Below are 21,845 nucleotides of genomic sequence, written 5' to 3' on the forward strand. Positions count from 1 at the left end.
ATAATGTAAAGGTTATATTTTCTTGTAGAAAATATCCATAGCTAAATTTTTTATATTATTACATCTTTAAAAATAAAAAAAAATATCACTCACACCCTACTTTTTGTTGTTTTAGTTTTTACAAAATGGTATAAATAAAATTGTGTGAAATTTTCGTCACTGTTAATTATTGTGTCTTCATTTTGTAAGTCACCCGGTTTCTTCTAAAACTTCAGGGCACCCCTAAGCTCTCTCAGTTCTTAAAAGCTTATTAGTTACGTGATAGCTACATAAAAACACATTGTATGCCTAATACAAGGGAAGTAAATAAGGGAAGTAAACCGTAGTCACATAAATCTATTGACCAACACAACACTTTTTACATAGTTACTGATACTTTTTTCCACATCCAATAATCTGTTCATTTCTTTTTCTAAATAACTTTGTCACTAGTAACAGTGATAAATGTATACCTCATTTTTAAGCAAGATGTGAAGAAGTTGGGCACATTATTATTAAACCAAAGGGTTTGAGTTCAAACCTTGATAACAATTATCTTCATCCAAACTCTGTTATTGGAAGTAAGCCTAGTGCAATCTCTTCATGTCATGGCCAGATAAACAAATTAACATTACTTGATCTGCCCAGTAGACTCTTTGGTCAAAGGGGCACTTAACTGCTTTACAGTAATAAAGAAAAGTATAAGAAATTTTCTGACAAAATTTAAAAAAAATTTGAATGTAAATTTATTGTACTACTGTAAAATAAGATGAAAATAATTCTTCACCACATTTGATTTCTTTTAGAGAGACAAGAGCAACAACCCTTAGCAACCTGTAGAGAGATGATTCATAGAAAATTACAGTTACAGATATTTCTAAAATACTATGGTGCTTTGTCATGAGTGAAATACTCAACGTTTGTAATATGTTAACATATTTGTTAGCTATGAAGAGCAATTATTTGAGAGGCAGAGAATGGTTTTTACCTTTGTGCACCCTCATCTACTGATAGGTAGCATGAGCTAGGATTGTTATTTATGAGTCAGAGAATGGTTTTTACCTCTGTGTACCTTCAGGGACGGATAGACAGGATGCGCTGTGATTGTTGGGTAGATACTGTCTGAGGTGGGCTGGAAAATCTTCAGGGATGTTGAACTCTTGATATGCCACATTGGCTGGGTATTCTGGTCATAACAGTGAATAGATGAGTTATGTCATTATCAGCTTGAGCTGATTTGGACAACAAGAAAGGAGTGGAAACAGGCACTGGGAAATTATATAACTAATTATGTGCCTTTAAATAATACCGCATTAAAAGAACATTCCCATATCTTTTTTTTGACAAAACCATTAATAATTACATTAACCAATTAAAATATTTTGATAATTCAAACAGATTTATGATATAAAAAACACTAAAAAAATATAAATTTAAACTACACAGTGAATATAGGGCCTACTTATATATTTTAGTTTAAGTAGTCAAACAAAATATAGTTGCAGCTACATACGTTTGTTATGGTTATTGACATACTGCCCTACATTGAGAGGACAGATGGTATGTTCTGTTAACCAGCTATCATCACAAGCAGGTAAAGGCCAGCAACTGTCTCGCCCTCGACATGATCTATGTTAAAAAAAATTATTCAACAGTTTTCTTATAAAACAAATATTGCCTTTATAAAGGAAATTTGGTCCTATATTTAGAATTATTTCTTATTACAATAATTAGTTGCACTATTTACTTCCTTTAAATTTGTAAACAATTACAATTTTTGTATATTCTCAACTATTTTTTTTGGCCTTAATATAGCATTAGGTACTATACCAAACTATTTACCAGCAGTTATTTCTAATTTTGAATAAAATAAATGTTTGTATATAAATTAGAATAATGAAACAGGGTAGAAAGACTCACCTGTACAAATACTTTGAGAGTCCTTTATCATTGCCATCCAATAACACCCCATCAGCACAGCGAAATATAAATGAATTTCCAATACTTTGAAACAGAATTGGCTCATGAGGTTCATAAATCAAACCTGAAAAAGAAATACATTAAACAAATGTATCAAAATTTATCATACTCTTCACAATAATACCATAAACAACTTGGTATAAAATAAAGAACTCTTTTAAACCTTAATGTCCATAGTTCAGAAAATGTAGAGTTCATCCACTTTTTTGACCTCAGTTTATCTAGGTATTGTGTGGTCACAGCTTAACTTTCCATGACCTAAGTTGGGTATCTAATAGAGTTGAGTTACTTTGGAGTATCCTAAGCCCACAATCCTATTACTTCAATTAGAAACTTTCAGGCTAGCAATCTTGTACTCAACCTTGCCATTCCATATTTAACATAAAGAAAATTTTCAACTAACCTGGGTATAGACTTGTAATGGTGCATGGCTGAATGGTACCACTGGTGACCTTGACACCTTGACCACCAGATGAAAGACTGGTTGGAGCACGCTCTACAGTAAAGCCAGTGATTTCTTTCATGACCTTAAGACCCGTCATGTACTTCTCCATCTTAGAATGAAAATATGAAACAATGTGGCGTAAATAATACAAATACTCTGAACTAGTGACGTTGGCGAGTTTTTGTTATGGGGTTAGGTTTTTAATATTTTTGTTTTTTTCAAGTTTATTTACCTCCGCTCCATTATTTAACTGTTGATGAAGTTTAGTTAAGAACCCATAGAGGTACGAGATGAAGAGACTCTCAGAAATCACTTCTGATTCACTCTCTGAAACAGATCGCACACTCCTGAAAAATGTATGAAAATTTTAAGATGATTAACCTTGTTTGGTTGGTTTGAGTCATCTTGTTTTCCTCAAGTAAAGGGCCAGATGTGATGTCAAGCATGTTGGTATATTTGCTTTCAGTCAGACAAAAATAATCTACTTCCTTATAATATGTGTAAAAAATGAAATAAATAGTGTCTTAAAATGGTACTTGATCTATGATATATACAAGTATATGTAAACAATGAAATAAATAGTGTCTTAAAATGATACTTGATCTATGATATATACAAGTATATGTAAAAATTAAATAAATAGTGTCTTAAAATTAATGATACTTGATGTATGATATATACAAGTATATGTAGATATTGATATGCATAGATCTATACATATTTATGTATATGTATTGATATATTTGTGCTTAGCCAGGTGATCGATGGAATAAGCAGGAAAACAGGCAAGCCAATGCCAATAGCTGTTTTTTGAAGTGAAACAGCTATCATTCTTCTAGCTATCGAAAAATAAAAAAAAATGAGCCAAGGGAGACAACTTAATTTCTTAAATAAGAACTACAAGAATCATGAAAAGTATAACGAGATAACAATAACAAGGACAGTTTGAACAAATAAAAACTTCGAAATCAACAGGCGAGATTAGTGGTCGATGCGAGTTTAAAAAAAAAATTAAATAAGGCTGTATTCATGTTTTGACTGTGTATTGCATATCAATAAGGGGTGGGGGGGGGGGGGGTGTCATCCATAAATGACGTCACGCTATTTCTGACGGTTTTTACCTCCCGCACTCTCCTCCTTCACACATCTTCAAAAAAAAAAGCCAGACTCCCACCCCCCCCCCCTAAAATGACGTCACACCTCAGCCTACAACCCCTGCCCCCCCCCCCCCCCCCCCCTCAAAATTGCAGTTGAATTTTTCTTAAAATACGATATTTCTCCAAAATCTTGTCTGAACCCTTTCAAAATTGAGTTTTTTAATCAATTCCTATTACAATTTATTAAAACAGTTTTCTAAAACGCGAAATAACGGCTAAAATTTTCTAACATTGCTTTTTTATAATGCAAAAGTGTGACGTCAAACCATCTGAACACCCCCCCTCCCCCTTATCACACACCGTCACAAAATTACCGACCCCCCCTCCCCCTATGAGTGTGGTGTCATTTATGGACGACCCCTAGAGAGTTTATTAAGTATATAATTAGTTATTGTAGAGTAGGCATAACTAATTATCTAATTATAATTAATGTTTATCTGACCTAACTATTGACTAATATTATAACTTAAAGACTAAACTGCATGCAGTGAATTGCACTTATTTCTTGTGTCGTCGACGTGCTCCAGGGGAGGGACCATCGGATAATGCCCGAAAGAAACACTAGTCGTGCCTGTTACTACAAAGTTTCAAAGTTCACATAGATCTAAAATCTAAGTCCTCAGTCCGGACATGGATTCAGTGCAGTGGCTTAGGCAAGGGGGGGGGGGATTATAACCCCTCCCATGGACCCCGACCCCTATATATATATATATATATATATATATATATATATATATATATATATATATATATATATATATATATATATATATATATATATATATAAATATATATAAGAGATTATATACGTATGGAAATATGGAAACATTTTTGAACCCCTCCCATGAGCAATTCCTGGCTACGCCAATTATTCAGTGACAGTTCTATAACATTCTGTTTACTGTTGCTAGCTTTATTATTATCAAAGCTTATCTTGCCCATGACTTAGTTTCACGCGAGAGACGAATATTTGTTGATTTAACGTTGTCCCCGTAAGTCAGAGGCAAACACTATCGTACCATTGCATTAAGTTACATTATTTAACTATTATTTTAGACCATTAGGGTACAACATTAGTAAACTCGTTGACAGTCATATTATATACGATTATCAAACGCTGATACATTTAAATTTGTGATTTAGTTTTTTTATAAGAAAAAAAACAGATCTCAAAAGTGATCAAGGTCTAGATCTATATAGTACAGGCCCTTGCCTACAGGAAAAGCAGTTTCGAAATTTCAGCCTTCTGTTGTACAGCCTGACAAGTATGCTGATTCGCCCCCTAATGACATCAACATTCTACAATTAATTAAACACTACACCCCCCCCCCCCCCCTTCATATTACTCATCATTTCTATAGTCACTAGTAAAAATTAAAAGAGGTAGAAAAAAACAAGCTATTTTGTCAACATGCTATCGTTCAAAATATTTGGTTATCTCCCCGTGTTGTGCACTTTAGACGCTAGCGGTGACAACTGAGTTCAACGTAGTTAGGCGTGAAATGGACGTGTTAAGTATATGTGTGTGATATATGTGTGAGGTATAGGTGACCGTGACCCACTGGGGATCAATAATCAATACAATAGGGTAGCCTATGTGAAGATATTGTTTGTATGTCTAGATAAAGCTAAAAGGTAAGATTTTATTTATATATATAATTATTTTTTTTAGAGATTGCATTGCTTGTTGACTTGTTGAAATACATATTAGATCTAGAAACCATACGCCCAACTGCAATTTAGTTCCGTTTGATTTACCGGTTGGAAACGTCGTATTTAAAGAAAAACCTAAACAAATCAGACCCCCCCCCCCACACACACACACACGTGTTTCTTCCAGGCATCTTTTCATCAAGTGCCCCCTCCCCCGAGAAACAAAATCCTTGAAGAAACACTGAATTTCCCCCCCCCCCCCTTTCCGAGTTAAGTAAAGTAGTTTGTGTTATCCCCTCTCACCCCCTCCCTCAACGTATCAGCTATTTCTTTTAACACAATTGAATATTTCTCCACAACTGTTTGTGGTGATGTTGTAAAAGACCTTTTTTTTTTTTACTATTATGATATGGTGTTTCTCTTTCTTGTTAAAGAAAAAAAGTCTAAAAGATAGTAGACTGACACACTCGTTGCGTAAGGAGGGGGTAGTTGTACACTTTAAAATTTATGAATTTGATGAAGTTGAGTTCCTCTGTTTTAGTGACCTTGGGATATAAGGGAATATAGTATGTTCTGTTCCATGCCCGGCCGCCTTTCTTTTCTTTAAGATGAGTCAGGCTGGCCTATCAGTCCTCGATGAGTGGTCTCAGGGGCGTCCTACAGTGGACTCAGGGAGGTCCCACAGTTGTCTCAGGGGCGTCCTACAGTGGACTTGGGGACGTGCCATTGTGGACTCAAATGTCTTTAATATGGTGGACTCAAGGACGTCATGCGGACTCGATTCGAACCTGAGACTTTCGGTACAGCAGTCGCGCGTTATAACCGTCTATGGAAATATTATATAAAGCTAGTTGGGGGTCAGTATGGCAGTAGCGTAGCGAGGGGGGGGGGTGGCGGGCGGGGACGACGACATATGTCCCCGGGAGCCGACCTCAGGGGGCGCCAAAATGGGTTGGAAAAATAAATTGAAAGGTTGAGAGGGGTGCAAATTGAAAGTTTGAGGGGGAGGGGGTGCAAATCGAAAGTTTGAGGGGGGGGGGGGGGTGCAAATCGAAAAGTTTGTCCCCGGGCGCAGGGAGGGGTCGCTACGCCTCTGCGGTATGGAAAAATATAATATTTTTGTGCTATACAATATGTATTCGATCCTATCACAGTTTTAATAAGGTGTTGAATCAGTAGCCCAATAACCGAAACCAAACGCCATCAAACAGGAAAGCAAAAATTAACAAGTTTATCCAAACGCTTTGTGTTTTTTCTGACCGAGATATAATCAACCCCGAAAACTTATGACCCAGATCTAATTAATTGAGGCTATAATTAAGTAAAAGCGCCAGTAAAACGCACGTGATCCAGTTGTGACACATTCTACGGAGCAACAGCTTGCCGGTCTTGTGGTGGTGAGTTCACATATTTTACATTTCAAACGTCACCGCCAGTTGCTTCGGAAAAATACGTTGTGGGGTAACGATGTACTGCGAAGACAGGTGTAACCCATAAGTCCAGGAATGCAATGGCACTTTCAAGCAGTGTTTCTTCCAGACTTTTTTAACTCCGGGGAGGGGGGGGGGGGGCGACGACAATGGTCGAAGTATATATTTTCTATATAATTTCGTTCGAGGGGGGGGGGGGGGGGGCTGTAGGCGTTCTTCGGGGGGGGGGGGGGGGGGGTGCCTGGAAGAAACTTGCTTTCAAGCAATTCTCAATATGATGGGGTGGGGGGGGGGGGGGGTTGAAGGTAAATTAAAAAAAACACCTGCTAATCATGTAGGCCTATTCATTAGAAAAAAAATTAAAAAGAAAAAAAATGTGATTTCACACTTTCTGACACTCCCCCCCCCCCCTTCCTACGCTTCGTTACATAAATCACAGGCGTAATAATAATAAGCTTGTTATTAAAGGTCAGTACTGACACTGGAAAAAAAATATAAAAAAAAAAAAAAAAACAACGACGTCAAACAAAAAAGAAAACAAACATTTACGATGTTTTGCATACACAAAATAATAACAAAGTAGGCTAACAATTAATGAATTAACTCAATTACAGTAAATCGATAGGTAGTATTAGTATGTTATTGGTTAACTTACTTTTTTTTCTCACCACATTCATTTATTAATTATCTTACCTACCTGTCTTTCATATTTAAAATGAGCCACGGTACAAAACGATATTTGTATTGTTTCCATTTGTTGAGTATCCTACGTTGCATAGATAGATCTGAGATCTAGTCTTGCTAGATTAGATAATAGATATAGATCTAATCTAGATCTAGACTAGATTAGATACCAGGCCAGATAGCTCAGAAGAGGTTTACACTTGTGACTTTAATTAATAATTAACTTCACAGTTCTAAACTTTTAAAAACCTAAATTAAATTCACTAAATAAATAGATTTAGAACTAACAGCCTATTTTTTAAAAATAAAATGTAAACTAGAACTAGGTCTAGATCTAGACCTAGATCTATATATTATATTAAAATATAAAATCAAAATTATTCTAGATTCTAGATCTAGATCTAGATTCTCTAACTCTAATCTTTGCTAACTGATCAATCGTACTTTCGCTTTCCTTTTCAAAATAGAGTCGTGTATCTGTGTCTAGCTTTTTAATTATTTTTGGCAAAGTTAAAAATATCTATTGTCAACCCGAGGTCAGAAGGGCTGAATAGGAAAAAACAAATCTTAGGTCGCCTACGGAAATTTTGTTTTCCAAAATGCTTTGAATTGACAGGTTTGTTAGTATTAAGTTCTATAACTTCCCTTTGCTAAATGATTGCATTTTTGTTTAGTTATTTAAAGAGTAAACGTGGTTAGTAAACAAGAGGAGGGAGGAAAGTTATTGCTTAGATGTTAGTAATTGTTAGAAAGATCGTAAGACAAAATCACATCTTTTTCACTCAGTGAGTCAAAAACAAAATTTTTTGTTTGTTTTTCTTTTGGGTTCTGGATCTAGATTCTAGATCTAGAGTCTAGATCTAGAATCTAGATAAGAATAGAAAACAAACTAAATCTGGTTTGGGATTTTTTTACATGCAATTTTCAATATATTTCCTTGTTCCTTTTTGCTAAAATAAAAAGTTCTGTTAGAAGTTTACTTAGTTAATTATTTAATACTTAATAGTAATACTTAGTACTTAGTTTACTGAAGTTTACTCACTAAATCCAAATCACTAGGGGTCTAGAAAAGTACTCCCTGAGTCTACACTCAGTCTAAAGTGAGTTTAAAGTTGAAGTTCTAATGTTGACTATTACTAAAGTTACAGTAGGTAGATTCTAGATCTAGATTCTAGTAGCATAAAATAAGCATAAGATTAGAATTAGTGAGTTTTATACCTTATCTAACTATTCTATAAAATCTAGATCTAGAATATATTTGTAGATCCAATATTAAAATTTATTAGCGTACGACTGTACGCCTTACTCTACTCTTAAAGTTGCCACTAGTAGATCTAGTTCTATTTCTATAATGTAATCTATATGAAATGGGAGTAGGGCTTAGTAGAATTTTTGGCAGCACAACTGCTCCCTAGGTGTATGTTACTTATGTTTTATTGGCTGGTGTCAATTTTTATCCATGTTAACAATAATGATAGAAAAAGCCTTTCATATTTGTTGGAGTCCATTAAAATAATTTAATTTAGCCCTATTTCCTATCATTCTTCTTCGTTCTTAATTTTAGTGTTGGAAGTGATCCCCTCCAACACAATTAAGGATACGTGTCAACTGGTTATGCGCCATTGAGGCCATTGACTCCGATTTCAGCCTGCTTTTCTTTTTGAATTTGCTTCCATAGCCTTTGTCCAACCAAGAACAAACTACAAGGCAGCAGTTGTTTGATTTTGGAGTTGTCTCTCCTAGAGGAGTTGCTGTCCCCAGCTAACGAGCCTCATCTGCCAGTGGGTTCGAACTCGAGACTTTTCGGTTTAGCAACCATGAGCTTTTACCGACTCGACCACGACAACCCCTCCTATCATTCAATTTTTGTCTACTTTAATCAATATTAAAAGGGGAGAAAACAAGATAAAAAATGCTAGCCAGCGCTTGGTCAGTGGGCTGTTGAGGGAGAACTTTTTTTCAGTTCACAGTAGGCTGATTTCGTGCCCTTTCGCCATCCACGAACTAATTGGGTACAGATAACTCAATTTTAGAGATTAAAAGTATAAATAAAAGCTACCATTTTAGAGATTAATAGCTACCGGATGGATTTTAATGCAAACATTTTTAAGTAGTAGGTTAATGTAGTGGAAAATAAATCTCACATACACATTTTATTTTAAAGAAAAAAGCTTTAACTAGATCTATATTTATTCACAAATAAAAGAAAAAAAAAAATCCCAATTTAAAAAAATGTAGAAAAAAGTAACACAATTAAAAACAAATGTAAAAAACTTTTATGAAAGCTTTAGCTGCTAAAATATGCAAGCGATATCATGAGCTTTTATTAAAGTTTTTTATATTTGTTTTATTTTTTACTTTTTGTTACACATTTTTTTCATTTGGTATTTTTGTGTTTTGCGACTATAATAAAAGCAATTTTCCTTTAAAGTTTTTTAATGTGAGATTTATTTAACCTGGAATGGATATTTTTAAAACAGTAAAAAATCTAAATAATTTCTTTAGAATCCCTTCAAGGTACTGATTCATTGTATAAATGTAAGTCCTCTCTGTTTAATTAGTATAACCATGAAATAATTTCTTTAGAATCCCTTCAAGGTACTGATTCATTGTATAAATGTAAGTCCTCTCTGTTTAATTAGTACAACCATGAAATTTGCTTGTTGACAAGCTTTACTTGTTCTGACGTTGTGAATCAGTGTTATGGAGCATTTGTTTTGAATCTAGCTCATTTTTTGGGGTGTGTTATTTGCCAATGTTTATTCTCTATCCTCAATCATTATTTGAACTGGATCCATCCTCTACAAAATTAAATAAATTATAGTTGTAAAAAAATTACAATGTAATTAAAAAAAAAGTAAGTTGCTTGTCATTTTTTAAAACCCTGTTCCCTAATGACTCTTCATAACAAAAGTCTCAAATAAATCTCTCCCCTGCCCCAAGTAAGTATGATTATACTTAGACAACCCAATATTTATAGCAGTTAAGTTATAATCTGTGTATATCAGTGTCAACAAAGTTTAATATAAGTATGACTTAACAGATATTTGGCCCTGTTTTATTGTCATTATCATAGGATGTTTAGATCATATCTGACCCACTTTGAACACAAAGTATGATGACACGATTGTTGAAATATTCCCACGGGTAAACATGAAAGAGGTTGTTTCACATGGATTTGTTTGTTTTTTTGTAGGTAGAAGGTCTGGAAAAGCCAGAAGCAGCAGCTTTGTGTCACCAGAACTCTTTAGCATTATGGTGACCTACAAAAATGACAATCTTTATTGTCAAACAACATCTCAAAATGTCAGATAAAACAGTCGACAGAGGTCTAGAAGGGAAACCCATTTTGAAATTGCGGCGTAGTAAAACCATCAATGTTTCTCACTTTGGGGGAAATGATGGTAGACCAGACACTGAAGGTAAGGGGAGATAAAGTTTTAAAGAAATTATCTGTTTTGTAACTGACTGTTACATTTAAATATTTGAAAAAAAACACTTACATATTTGTGTTAAAACATGTATACTCTCTAATTTGTTATGTATTCTATTGAGCAGAAAAAAAATAAAAATTTTTTTTTATAAACTTGTAGAAGAATTATGGAACTTTTTTCTAGCATTATCACTGTAACTCTTAACTTTCACATTAATCAAAGAGAAATAACTTTTATACATTCAGATTGATTCAGATTTATATAAATAACGTTACTCAAATTTTTGAAGTTTAATATCCTTTCTATTTGATACATATTTTAAACCTTTTGTTTACCCATTATTAATCAGTTTCTTTATTATGTAATTGTTGCTGACTTTGGTTGTCAAACTTTGTTGTGAATGCAAATTACGATGTGTGCATAATACTTTCTTCCCTTCCTGAAACAAGCTTGTCATGCACTTGAAACCTTGTCTTACTAAAATTAGACTGTTCATCTCATTAGCTACTTGAGCTTCCCTTATCTAACAGTGAGGACCAGCTTTCTCCTGCTCTTCTATGAGAGTCAATACAAACAAATCATGAGTGTTTTGTTCATTCCAAACTCAGTATCATTTAACTGTGAGGCCATTGGGAAAAGATCTCCATCTCCGGCCCCTACCTCGTCATGCCAGGCCCTGAAGCATGCAGTATCTGCCCTTACAAGGATTGATGATTTTATCCTTGAGAAACTTGGGGATGGCTTTTTTGCAAATGTGTACAAGGTAAGTGTCAAATGTAACTAATACTGCTTTTTGGATATTTATAGCAGTTTAAAGTATTTAACACTTTGTGGTATTGTTTATAAATATATTAAGCAGTGAATTTGATGGCTGTGTTTATCTCTGATTGATGCATTGTTTTTAAACCTGCTTGTATGGTTGATAAAGCTGTGTATAAATATAGCCTAATTGGAGAAATGTGTGTCAAGGACAAATGACAGACATAAACAGGGCACTTGAGCTACTTAGGTCACTTGACACCATTCATGTATACTGACAGCTCCAGTTGTTGGCAGTAACTGACACCGGATCAAGTGCTGACACTTACACATCTTTTATATAGAAACACTAGCTATTCATTTTTTGTCAGGGAGAAATAATAGTATAATTAAATGTCTAATTTGTTAACAATTTTACATTGATTAATTATATATTGTGTACTTGTTAGTAGAATATTGAATGAAAGTTACAATTAATGAAGGTATATGCATGTGAAGTGTATTAATGTTTATAAATCTACTTTAAATTAAAATTTAGAATTCTTTTCTAATCCAATTATTATAAAGAAAAAATGTGTAACGATAAACATTCAAAACTAGACATAACTGACATTTGTGGTGTAAAGAGCACTCAGTCAGTAACCCTCAAGTCTTAAGCTTAAGTCTTAAGCCCTTAAAATGTCCATTGGTTTCCCCAGCTCTGATGGGTACCTGACTTGTGTTAGGTAACGCAAATATGCTGACCACACAATCATTTTATATTTTTAAGTCAAAAAACATAAATAAACTTTATCATTACCATGGACTTTCTGTTCTAAAAAGGAACTATTTTGGTTAGCAGTGAGGCAGTAATTCCTTCAACTAACTTTCTTTTCTCAAACCTAGTGAATAAATTTTACCTTAATTTCAATATTAAACAAATGATAATGTTGAACATCACTCTATACCTGTACAAAACAAGTGATAATGTAAAACATTTCTCTTTACCTGTGACTGACTTCAAACTGCTCATCCATGTAGGCAACACATAGAGTGACAAATGAGGAGATGGTGATGAAAATCAACAAAGATTCAGCAAATCGCCCAAGTGCTTTGCGTGAAGTGCAGCTTATGAACAGATTATCACATCCAAATATTTTACGGTAGGAAGTTGTTTTATTATCACTAATCCTTTTCACTTTAGGGGGGAAATGTTTTATTTATCACAGAGTGACCTCTCATAGATATGTTGTTATATGAGGATTTTGATATTATTTGATTTTATTAATATTTTGATGGTACATTTTTTAATGTCAATATTTCAGATTTCTGGGTGTTTGCGTTCATGAAGGACAGCTGCATGCTTTAACTGAGGTAAGAAATCCAAAGAAAACAAGTTACATTAACCTACAAATAAATATTTTTTTCTCACAGACATGTGAATTAACAAGTTGTTAGAATTAGTTGTTTTATTTCTTTATTTTTGTCTCTGTAGTACATAAGCGGTGGGACCCTGGAGGAGTTATTGGCTAAAAAAGATGAAGAGTTGCCATGGACGCTGAGAATCAAACTGTCCTTGGACATTGCCAGAGGGATGCATTATCTCCACCTGGAAGGAGTCTTTCACAGAGATCTAACTTCCAAGGTTAGTGTGTGGAATCTTGAAGATTGTGTAGCTTTAATATGGCATTTATTTGGTCTAATTTAAGCATGTTTTTACATAAATTTAATTAATTTTTTTACAATTCCTTTTAAGAACATCCTAATAAAGAAAGGAGATAACAGAAACTACCAAGCTGTGATAGCTGACTTTGGTTTAGCCACAAAAATACCAGATCCCAAGTAAGTTTGTGTTTGATTATATATCACTTGTTAGATTGTATATCACTTGTTAGATTGAATATCACTAGTTTGATCCACTGAATGTGACACATTGTTAGCCTGTGTTTTTTCTTTGCTTGTCATTGTTTTGTTGATATTTCTATTTCTTCCTACTCCCAGGTCAAAAGAACCTCTACCATCAGTAGGTTGCCCTTGGTGGATGGCCCCTGAAGTTATACATGGACAATTTTATGATGAAAGGGTATGTGCAGTTCTTGGTCCTTATATCTTTTACACACAATTTTACTGTAACAAGGTTTGGAGGCTAGACTAAAGTTTTTACATAATTCTTAAGCCAGCCAGTTAGTCTTACATGGACTGACCATCATTGTTCATTGAGACCATTCTATTTCAGGCTGATCTGTTCTCATATGGGATAATCCTGTTGGAGATCACAACAAGGATAGATGCTGACCCAGAGACCATGCCAAGAACAAAGGTTTGCTCATTTGCTTAATTTTTGCTTATTTTTTTTTTTTTTTTAATCTTACAAAATTCACTTGCCTATCTTTAATAAATGGCTTTATTGTTTTTGGCATCAGCATTTTGATTTAAATATTATTCTGTTTTTTTTTTTAAACAGAAATTTGGTGTTGATTACATCAAACTGTGTGAAATGGTTGATTACTGCCCTTTGGATTTTCTTCAGTTGGCATTTAAATGTTGTCAGGTAAGCCGGAATTTTTTAAATTTAAAGGATAGAAATATTGTAAGTAATGGGGTTAGTGTGTAGCTGTTATTAGGCCAGAAATGTTTTAAATTATGGGGTTAGTGTGTAGTTGTTGTTAAGTCAGAAGAAATGCTTTAAATGATGGGGCTGGTATGAATGTTGTTGTGACATCAGAAATATTAATTATCGCATGGATGCAATTGCCTGTTTAAAACAAATTTTGTAACTTACTAAAGATAATAATACAGATAATAATAACTTAAAGTGAATATTACTTTGAACATTAACAGATTTTGCCAGAACTACGGCCCAGTTCTATGACTATTATTAGCAACCTAGAGAAGATCTATAAGAATCTGCGCACTAATTCATTTGAGTATTCAGGTAAATAATGTTGTTATGATGAGAAAGTTGTTACAAAAGTCTAGCTTAGAGGTTGATAACAGCATTTTGTATTGTGTCTGGATTTTGTTCAGTAGTTGTGTGATCTACTCAACCCTGTAATATGTGGCAACATTTTAGGTTTCTTTTTTACATTATCACCTCTCATGTGTTTTCTTTTAATATCATACATTACTGCCGTGTGTTTTACAGGTAAACTTCACAAGAGGTCAAGGTCAGAGGACAACATAATACAAAACAGTGACAGCCTAACCGGTATACCTGGAGAGGAAGTGCTACTGATGACGCCTCAGATTATAGCCCAGGCCATGACCAAGGATGACCCACACTACTGCCCTGCCAATGCCAACCCATTTGCTTCCATTAGCAAGTTCAAGGATGGCAGAAAGCTGCTAGAGTTCCCCAGGCAGAGGAAATGTAGTCTCAACGGCAATGGATTTGGTGTGTCGCTGATACGGTACGCAGATCATCTGACATCCTCCTTCACAGCTGGTTGCATTTTCACAAAGCAAGAGAGCCAATCACTGCCCTGTTCACCTATCATGCTGCGGAAGGCTGCTGAGAAGCTGCACCAGGCCTCACTCCATGGGAGCTATGTCGTGGAGGCTGAGGACGAGGCGGAGGTGAGGTCCAGTGTGAGCGCCGACAACCAGGAGAGCGATGCCACGGCCGCGGCGGAGAAACGTGCCAGGTTTGGTTGTAGCCGTACTAGAAGTCTTGGCAGTTTAGATTTCTGGCACCCCCTCGGGGCACCCAAGGAGGCCAGGGTCAGGAAAAATGCGGTCCACCAAAAAGGTTACTGCAACCGGCTGAATTCCAGGATACGTGAGTCTAGCGTCGAGGACCAGTTGAGTTCTAACATTGGCGAGAGTTCCGATGAGATTGAGGATGAGAGTGTTTACTCTGAGTGCAATATGAATGTCAATCACAGCATGGCCACAAACTCGTTCCGGAGCTTCAGTAACCAGGATGAGACCAGTGGCGCTGTCTTGTATGGGAGCTGTGACGAGAGCTTCAGCTGCTGTAGCTTGTCCAGTTATGTGAGCTGTGGTGAACATGATGAGAACAGTGAGGTGGATGTTAAAGTGCCAGACCCGTTTGATAGCGAGCAAGAGGATGACCCCGTGATAGGCGAGTTTGGCAGGGAAAGTTTTCATAAGGGTGGAGAATTCACCAAACCTCTTTTGGCTTTAACAAACGGGAGCTATGATCCCAACCACTTCGGCCAGGAGAACCATTGTGCTGAGGGTGGGATCAGTCTGTTTGACGCCAGTGAAGCCGATGTTGTCATAACTAAGCTGTAACTCTGTTTTGTCTTTTCTCACTGCTTCCAGTTTAATTTATTTACCCACATTCAGTCCTCACTCCAAAGTTTGACGCTTGTTATGTTAAGCCACAGCTGACGACTTCCCTTACAAAACTTGTATTTAACTATAAAAAAAATGCTCACTAACGCTTAGTTATTTATCAAATGCTGTTTATCTTCATTTAAACTAGATTTAACCTGAGATTATTTGCACAAGAGGAGTGGTTTAGTGTCATTGTTTGTGCATAGATTGTGTTCTTGGCTGGACTGTTATTTGCTCATACTAAGTTCCTATTATTTGACTAGAAATGTTTGATCATTAAAAAAGCTAGTTGTTATTGTTTACACTTGGGATGTCCATTCATAATTTCAGGCTGGTTCACTCTATATCTTCACGCCTTTTTGTTGAACAGGCTTTTAAAAAAATGATCCCTTTCTTCATCCATTAGATAGATATTCTTTCAAAATTTCCGTAAATCAGCTTTGTGAAGAGAAAAATGTAAGATATAAAAAAGTGAAACATTCTAAAATCTAAGACTATGATTTTTTTTAACACTACTTCAAATGAGTTTAAATTTATGGCGGCTGCTTTGGGGAAGAAATTATTTCTTTGTTTTCTGAAGTGTGATTGCCTGACTTTGTCATTTATGGACAACCTATATAAGCTTAAGGTAATATGATAAAACTTACTAGCTAAAATACTATACATATCTTGTTTGTTTTTCTTAATTTGCAATATAAATATTTACACTTTAAACTTATCAATATTTATGAGCCAGTATATACTGATGTATTTAAAAAATATTTTTTATAAATTCACTACACATTTTTTCAAAATTTAATTTTGACCCTGAAACTTATTTCATGTAATTCATTATGTCACTGTCTTACTGTGCATGCAGCATTAACATGTAATCACATTTCTTATGGATAAATGTGTCATTTATATGTTTTCCACATATCAGCATTTCCACATTTAAAATATTTCCCCAAAAACTTAGTGATACTTTTTGTTGTCAAGCAAATGATTTAGTTCAGTATTATAAATTACTGTGTACAAATACCACTTGTATAGAAAGAAACTATGGATGTACATATCTTGCTTTTAGTAAAGATCTATTTATTATGTTACTTGTTTCATATAACCGTCAAAAAGCAGAAGAGATAATTTATATGTAAATTTAACGCAAATTTGTACATTATGACATGTATAAATGTAATATATTTTTAAAGTTTAGTTTTAAAAAAAAATATAGTACAAATTGAAGCAGAATTATTATTTAAAAAAAGTTAACTCTTTAAAAGTTTAAAAGAGAACGAATGAATGGTGAATGTGAAAATTAAGTACACATATGAGAATAAAAAACAGTAAAGATTTCTTTCAGTATTTGTACAACATTATAATTTTTAATTTGTTTAGTTTTTACTTAGATGTAAAAAAAAAGTGCAATTAGTTGAAGGGTATTCTTTCGAATTTAACAATTTATTTTGTTGCCAAAAGCTTTAAATATTGTTTCATTTGCATTTTTCATTTGGGTTTTTATTGAAGGCATTTTGTTTGGTTTCTTTCACACCAACTTGAATTTTATTGTCTAGTTTAGTAATTACACATATTTGAGTCTGTCAGTGTATGTAGAGTCATGCTCTCATAGCCTAAGTGTTGGCTTTGCAATTTCAAATTTGGTTTTGTTACAGTTTTGCTGTAAATTACAAGTGTAAATCATTGCTTATTTTACAAAAGCTAACTGCTTTTTCATCAGTAATCTATTTTGTTAGAATTTTGATTTCATTTTGATTTCATTTTGATTTCAAAGCTTTTAAACATACTTGTTATTTTGTGTATTGTTGCTAAACAACTTTTAAAACATAAGTGATTTTTTTTCTCTCCATTTAATTAAAAAAAAACATTTCTATTTTATTTTAAAGACTAATTTTTCATATTATATCTTTTTGTTGAGAATTGTTCCACTTTAATTTATTATCACAATTAAAAGTAAAGTATTATATTGTAAAAAATACCCAACTTATTTACACAATAAATCAAAGTTTAAAGTACTGTATATTGGATCTCTTGTAAATAACTTTAAAATTCATTCCTCTGATAAAAATTAAATCTTTACTAAATCTGCTTGTACAGTTAAGTAGTTCAATAAATTTTCTTGCCATCAATTTTGTAGTCAAAATGTATCATGCCCATGTTATTTTCCAGTGTTTTTTTTTAAATTTAATTTAATCCATTAACACAATAATAGCAAATCTTCAGATTAAGCCATATGGTGCTTTTTGAATGAATAATTGCAGCCTTTTCATTAATATTTATTAGAGTTGTTACTTAGTAAAGATTTAAATGTATGTATTAAATTGTGCACCTTCCATAGTTTACAAAACCCCAAAATTAAATCTTAACCTATAGGCTCCCAGAATGTTTGTAGCAAAAACATTGTTTAGAATGTTTCCTAAATAATAAAAAATGGTTGCAGATCTCCATAAATTACCAACCAACAAGTGATATCATTGTATGTTTGTTTTCTCTTAATTTTCTTTAGGCAGTAATGGGACCTAAAAAAACTCTTTGTTAAAATATTTCAGTTTCCTTTTATTGTTTCATTTACTTATAACCACTTTTTCTCTTTGTATTGAACTAATATATATTTTACTCTATTCCTAACTTATTCAAGATCTGATTTATATTTACTTCTATTTTTCATCATTTAAAAAAACATTTTTCCTCCTTTACACTCCCAAGTCACTTACTTTGTTCAACTTGATCTGAAATATTTGCAAGCAACAGCCACTCTAACTTCCTATCTTTAATTATGAAATTCTAAACTTGTTCCATATTTAAAAGCATTTATTCATAAATTATTTATGCCGTATAGTGTATAAAATTAGTTTGAACTTAGTTTTAAAACAAAGATCATAGAAATCTGCTAATTTATAAGTGTCGACTCGGAATTAGTTTACGTTAATGTATTAATAAATGCAGTGTTAGTTTAGTATATACAAATATATGGCTAGCTTATGTCTACATCTAACTAGGAATGATCCAGAGCTAGATAACATAGACAATATGTAAATTTTGTATGTACAGGTGATTGACTAGTTAATATGGCTTTATATATTTAACACACGGCTTAGTTTTGCTCTAGATAATGCAAACAACGAAATAAAAAATGAACTTTGGTGCCTTGCAGCTGACAATGAAATGGCCGACCATGTTACTAATATTTACCCCCAATTATTTACTTAAAAAAAATTAAATTATTCAACAAAAAAATGGCAACTTAATGTGATATTCTTTTGGATGGGAAAATACATTTTTTGACCCTGGTACTCTACAATTATTGTACAAATTATTTGTTTGAAAACCATGTCAACTCTCACTATATTTCTTTATTGTATAATATTTACCATTTATTACAAGCAAGAAAGGGGAAACAACCTATGTTTTAAGGGAGTAAATCCTATAACATTAAGTTGGCAAAATGTATGCTTCATTTGTAAAGTGATTTTTCCTAACTAGTTTTGGTACAAATATGCTGTTACTACTGATTAAGGTTGACTTTAATCTAGCAAATCTCATTGAAATATCTCAGACTTTTGATTCTGGAATTATTATTTGTTTTTTTATGTTTCTCTCAGCATATGAGTCAACCATATAAACTAATGTTTCATGTTAGTTTTACTATTCAAAATGTTTTACATTTTTAAAAAACTAGAATATTGAATATTTTTTTATTTAACTCATAGGCTTCAAGTTTGCATTTGCTTCTTTAAAGCTAATTGATTTGTGTGTTATGCAATAATTTATTTATTGATGTGTATAAACAAAATTGCTGAAATATAACCACTTAATTCAATATGACATAAATTGTTTGTGGTTGATGTTTATAGTTTTTTTAATAAAAAATATAGATAATATTATATACTATGACATTTGGTGTAAAACAGTGTAATTACAGTTGAGACTAAGTTCACCTTAAGTTTGCTAATGTAGTGAATGATTTAAATCATGTTTGCATTCAGTGTAACGATACTAAAATTTAAGGTAACCAAATTTGTTAAGTATGCCAATTTTTAAAATAATTTGTACCTTTAATAAAATAATATTAAATTGTTAATGGTAAATGAAGTGTTTCCATGACACCAGCTTTTGTTTGTGGGTGGCTCTACTGCACCTGTTCACATCTCTCACTATTGCACCAGTGTTTTGACTGCTCTCATTCCCAGCTTTGGTCTAGTGCTTGTACCAAGCCTACTTTGCTCCTGTGTGAGATGGTGTTGAGTTTTTTGTTATTTATTTTTGTTGCTTTTGTTAGACCAGTGAACACATTATTTGCTCTGCCCAACAGTGTGAACACAGATTTATTATGTTGTGAATAAGTTTTCAATTATTGTATGTGTTCATTTTTGTGTCAGTCTACTTATGAAAACAAAACAAGTACTCTCTTAAAATATTTATTGATATATTTTATGGTATTACCTCATATTATATGAAATTTTATTTTACTTCATTTGTTGAAATATGTTTTTTTTTTAAAAGAATTAAGCCAACATGTTTGGTTTAGTTTTTAGCATTTTTGAATTATTATTAGAAGAATATTTTGAAATACAGATTGTCCTTTAAAAATTGTCACAAAATTTAACAGAACAAATTTTTTTCTAAATATTGAAAAAAATATATACATGCATTAAAGCAACAAAATAACAACTAGACTATGGCGATTCATCAAATGTAAAAGCAAATGAAATTTTGTGAAGATTATGGTTGAATAGATATTTTGAAATGGAACAAAATTTTAATTCATTTACAAGCCTAGACCCGAGTTTTAAGATGCAAAAAGTATCTTGTATAATCAGCCTAATGACAATTAACACACAGTTTTTAAAAATTGATAAATCAAGATTATATTAACACCCCAGCCTTATTAAAAACTCAATTCTCATCATCTTATATCAGATACTTAACAATATTCTCATAAGTTTCACATTTTTCAAAACAAATTTTATTTGGAAAAGTCCACAGGAGCCTTAACTCATTAGAAGAAATATTTATCAATTTGACCCATCAAACTACAGCATATCGTTTACATTCATTAACCAACTGCTTGCTGTCTACACAAGTATTGTATCCCACAGTGACAAACTATTGCATTGTCTGCATGTTATATATATGGTGTGATTAGAGCTCCATTCTCTTGCCTACCTCATACCTCAACCTGTAACTTACATCAAACCTCCTTAGGGCCACACGTCTGACTGATATAATGTCAAGTTATGGACTAAATTAAGTGTCAAGTCAAAGACTGACATAAGTGTCAAGTTATGGACTAACTTAAGTGTCAAGTCAAAGACTGACATAACTGTCAAGTTATGGACTAACTTAAGTGTCAAATCAAAGACTGACATAAGTGTCAAGTTATGGACTGACTTAAGTGTCAAGTCAAAGAATGACATAAGTGTTACGCCACACAAAAAGTGACTGCATCATCATATATCAAGTGTTGTTCAAACACACATACATTTCTCACCCTCACTCAGATAGTGAACAAAGATGAACAGCTAAACAAATAGGATGGTAGAACTAGAACTGTGTGGAAAGACTAATGTTAAAGACCTTCACACCCTCACACAGCTAAACAAATAGGTTGGTAGAACCGTGTGGAAAGACTTATGTTAAAGACCTTCAGACCCTCACACACAGCTAAACAAGTAGAATGGTAGAACAGTGTGGATAGACTAATGTAAAAGACCTTCACACCCTCACACACAGCTAAACAAATAGGATGGTAGAACAGTGTGGATAGACTAATGTAAAAGACCTTCACACCCTCACACAGCTAAATAAGTAGAATGGTAGAACAGTGTGGATAGACTAATGTTAAAGACCTTCACACCCTCACACAGCTAAACAAATAGGATGGTAGAACCGTGTGGAAAGACTTATGTTAAAGACCTTCAGATCCTCACACACCGAGTGTCAGACCAAGTGTCTCGTCCCACTTTTTGTTTACTGTATTTTTAACCTGTACTTGAATCTTCTGTTTCCTTTACATTCTCAAATCTAATTTTATTTTCTCACTTTA

The 21,845-nt window shown here is 33.4% G+C and overlaps 2 protein-coding genes across 4 annotated transcripts; one reads left to right on the forward strand and one right to left on the reverse strand.

Annotated features, from left to right (window-relative positions):
• Positions 1-708: 708 nt before the first annotated feature.
• Positions 709-7,846, reverse strand: LOC131953428 (SET domain-containing protein 9). Of its 2 annotated transcripts, XM_059316606.1 has the most exons (8): positions 7,773-7,846; positions 7,342-7,445; positions 2,637-2,751; positions 2,363-2,513; positions 1,900-2,023; positions 1,493-1,608; positions 1,042-1,165; positions 709-813 (listed from the first exon to the last, which is right to left on the reverse strand). In XM_059316606.1, the coding sequence occupies exons 2-8, from the start codon at positions 7,419-7,421 to the stop codon at positions 726-728; spliced, it is 798 nt and encodes a 265-aa protein (XP_059172589.1). In that variant the 5' UTR covers positions 7,422-7,445; positions 7,773-7,846; the 3' UTR covers positions 709-725. The 2 variants fall into 2 exon arrangements, with proteins under 2 accessions (XP_059172589.1, XP_059172588.1); XM_059316605.1 differs by lacking the exon at positions 7,773-7,846 and having other exon boundaries at positions 7,342-7,466.
• LOC131953427 (dual specificity testis-specific protein kinase 2) lies at positions 5,033-20,268 on the forward strand. 2 transcript variants are annotated; one of them, XM_059316604.1, is made up of 12 exons: positions 5,033-5,196; positions 10,525-10,750; positions 11,371-11,525; positions 12,542-12,663; positions 12,826-12,874; positions 12,996-13,145; positions 13,257-13,342; positions 13,502-13,583; positions 13,737-13,820; positions 13,965-14,051; positions 14,342-14,435; positions 14,646-20,268. In XM_059316604.1, the coding sequence occupies exons 2-12, from the start codon at positions 10,600-10,602 to the stop codon at positions 15,755-15,757; spliced, it is 2,172 nt and encodes a 723-aa protein (XP_059172587.1). In that variant the 5' UTR covers positions 5,033-5,196; positions 10,525-10,599; the 3' UTR covers positions 15,758-20,268. The 2 variants fall into 2 exon arrangements, with proteins under 2 accessions (XP_059172587.1, XP_059172586.1); XM_059316603.1 differs by lacking the exon at positions 5,033-5,196 and adding an exon at positions 7,819-7,944.
• Positions 20,269-21,845: the final 1,577 nt, after the last annotated feature.

The sequence above is a fragment of the Physella acuta genome, unplaced genomic scaffold (assembly GCF_028476545.2).
Source record: "Physella acuta isolate Inbredline_101_S28 unplaced genomic scaffold, ASM2847654v3 ptg000921l, whole genome shotgun sequence".
Classification (NCBI taxonomy): Eukaryota; Metazoa; Mollusca; class Gastropoda; family Physidae; genus Physella; species Physella acuta.

Bases quoted from the DNA above. Each gene is read 5' to 3' on its own strand.
- LOC131953428 (XM_059316606.1), bottom strand. From the start codon at position 7,421: ATGCAACGTAGGATACTCAACAAATGGAAACAATACAAATATCGTTTT. The intron at 2,752-7,341 runs GTAGGTAAGATA...TACATTTTTCAG, and splicing joins ATTTTAAATATGAAAGACAG to GAGTGTGCGATCTGTTTCAG. The intron at 814-1,041 runs GTAAAAACCATT...ATCTCTCTACAG, and splicing joins GTCCCTGAAGGTACACAGAG to GTTGCTAAGGGTTGTTGCTC.
- LOC131953427 (XM_059316604.1), top strand. From the start codon at position 10,600: ATGACAATCTTTATTGTCAAACAACATCTCAAAATGTCAGATAAAACA. The intron at 10,751-11,370 runs GTAAGGGGAGAT...TTCCAAACTCAG, and splicing joins TGGTAGACCAGACACTGAAG to TATCATTTAACTGTGAGGCC. The intron at 13,146-13,256 runs GTTAGTGTGTGG...ATTCCTTTTAAG, and splicing joins ACAGAGATCTAACTTCCAAG to AACATCCTAATAAAGAAAGG.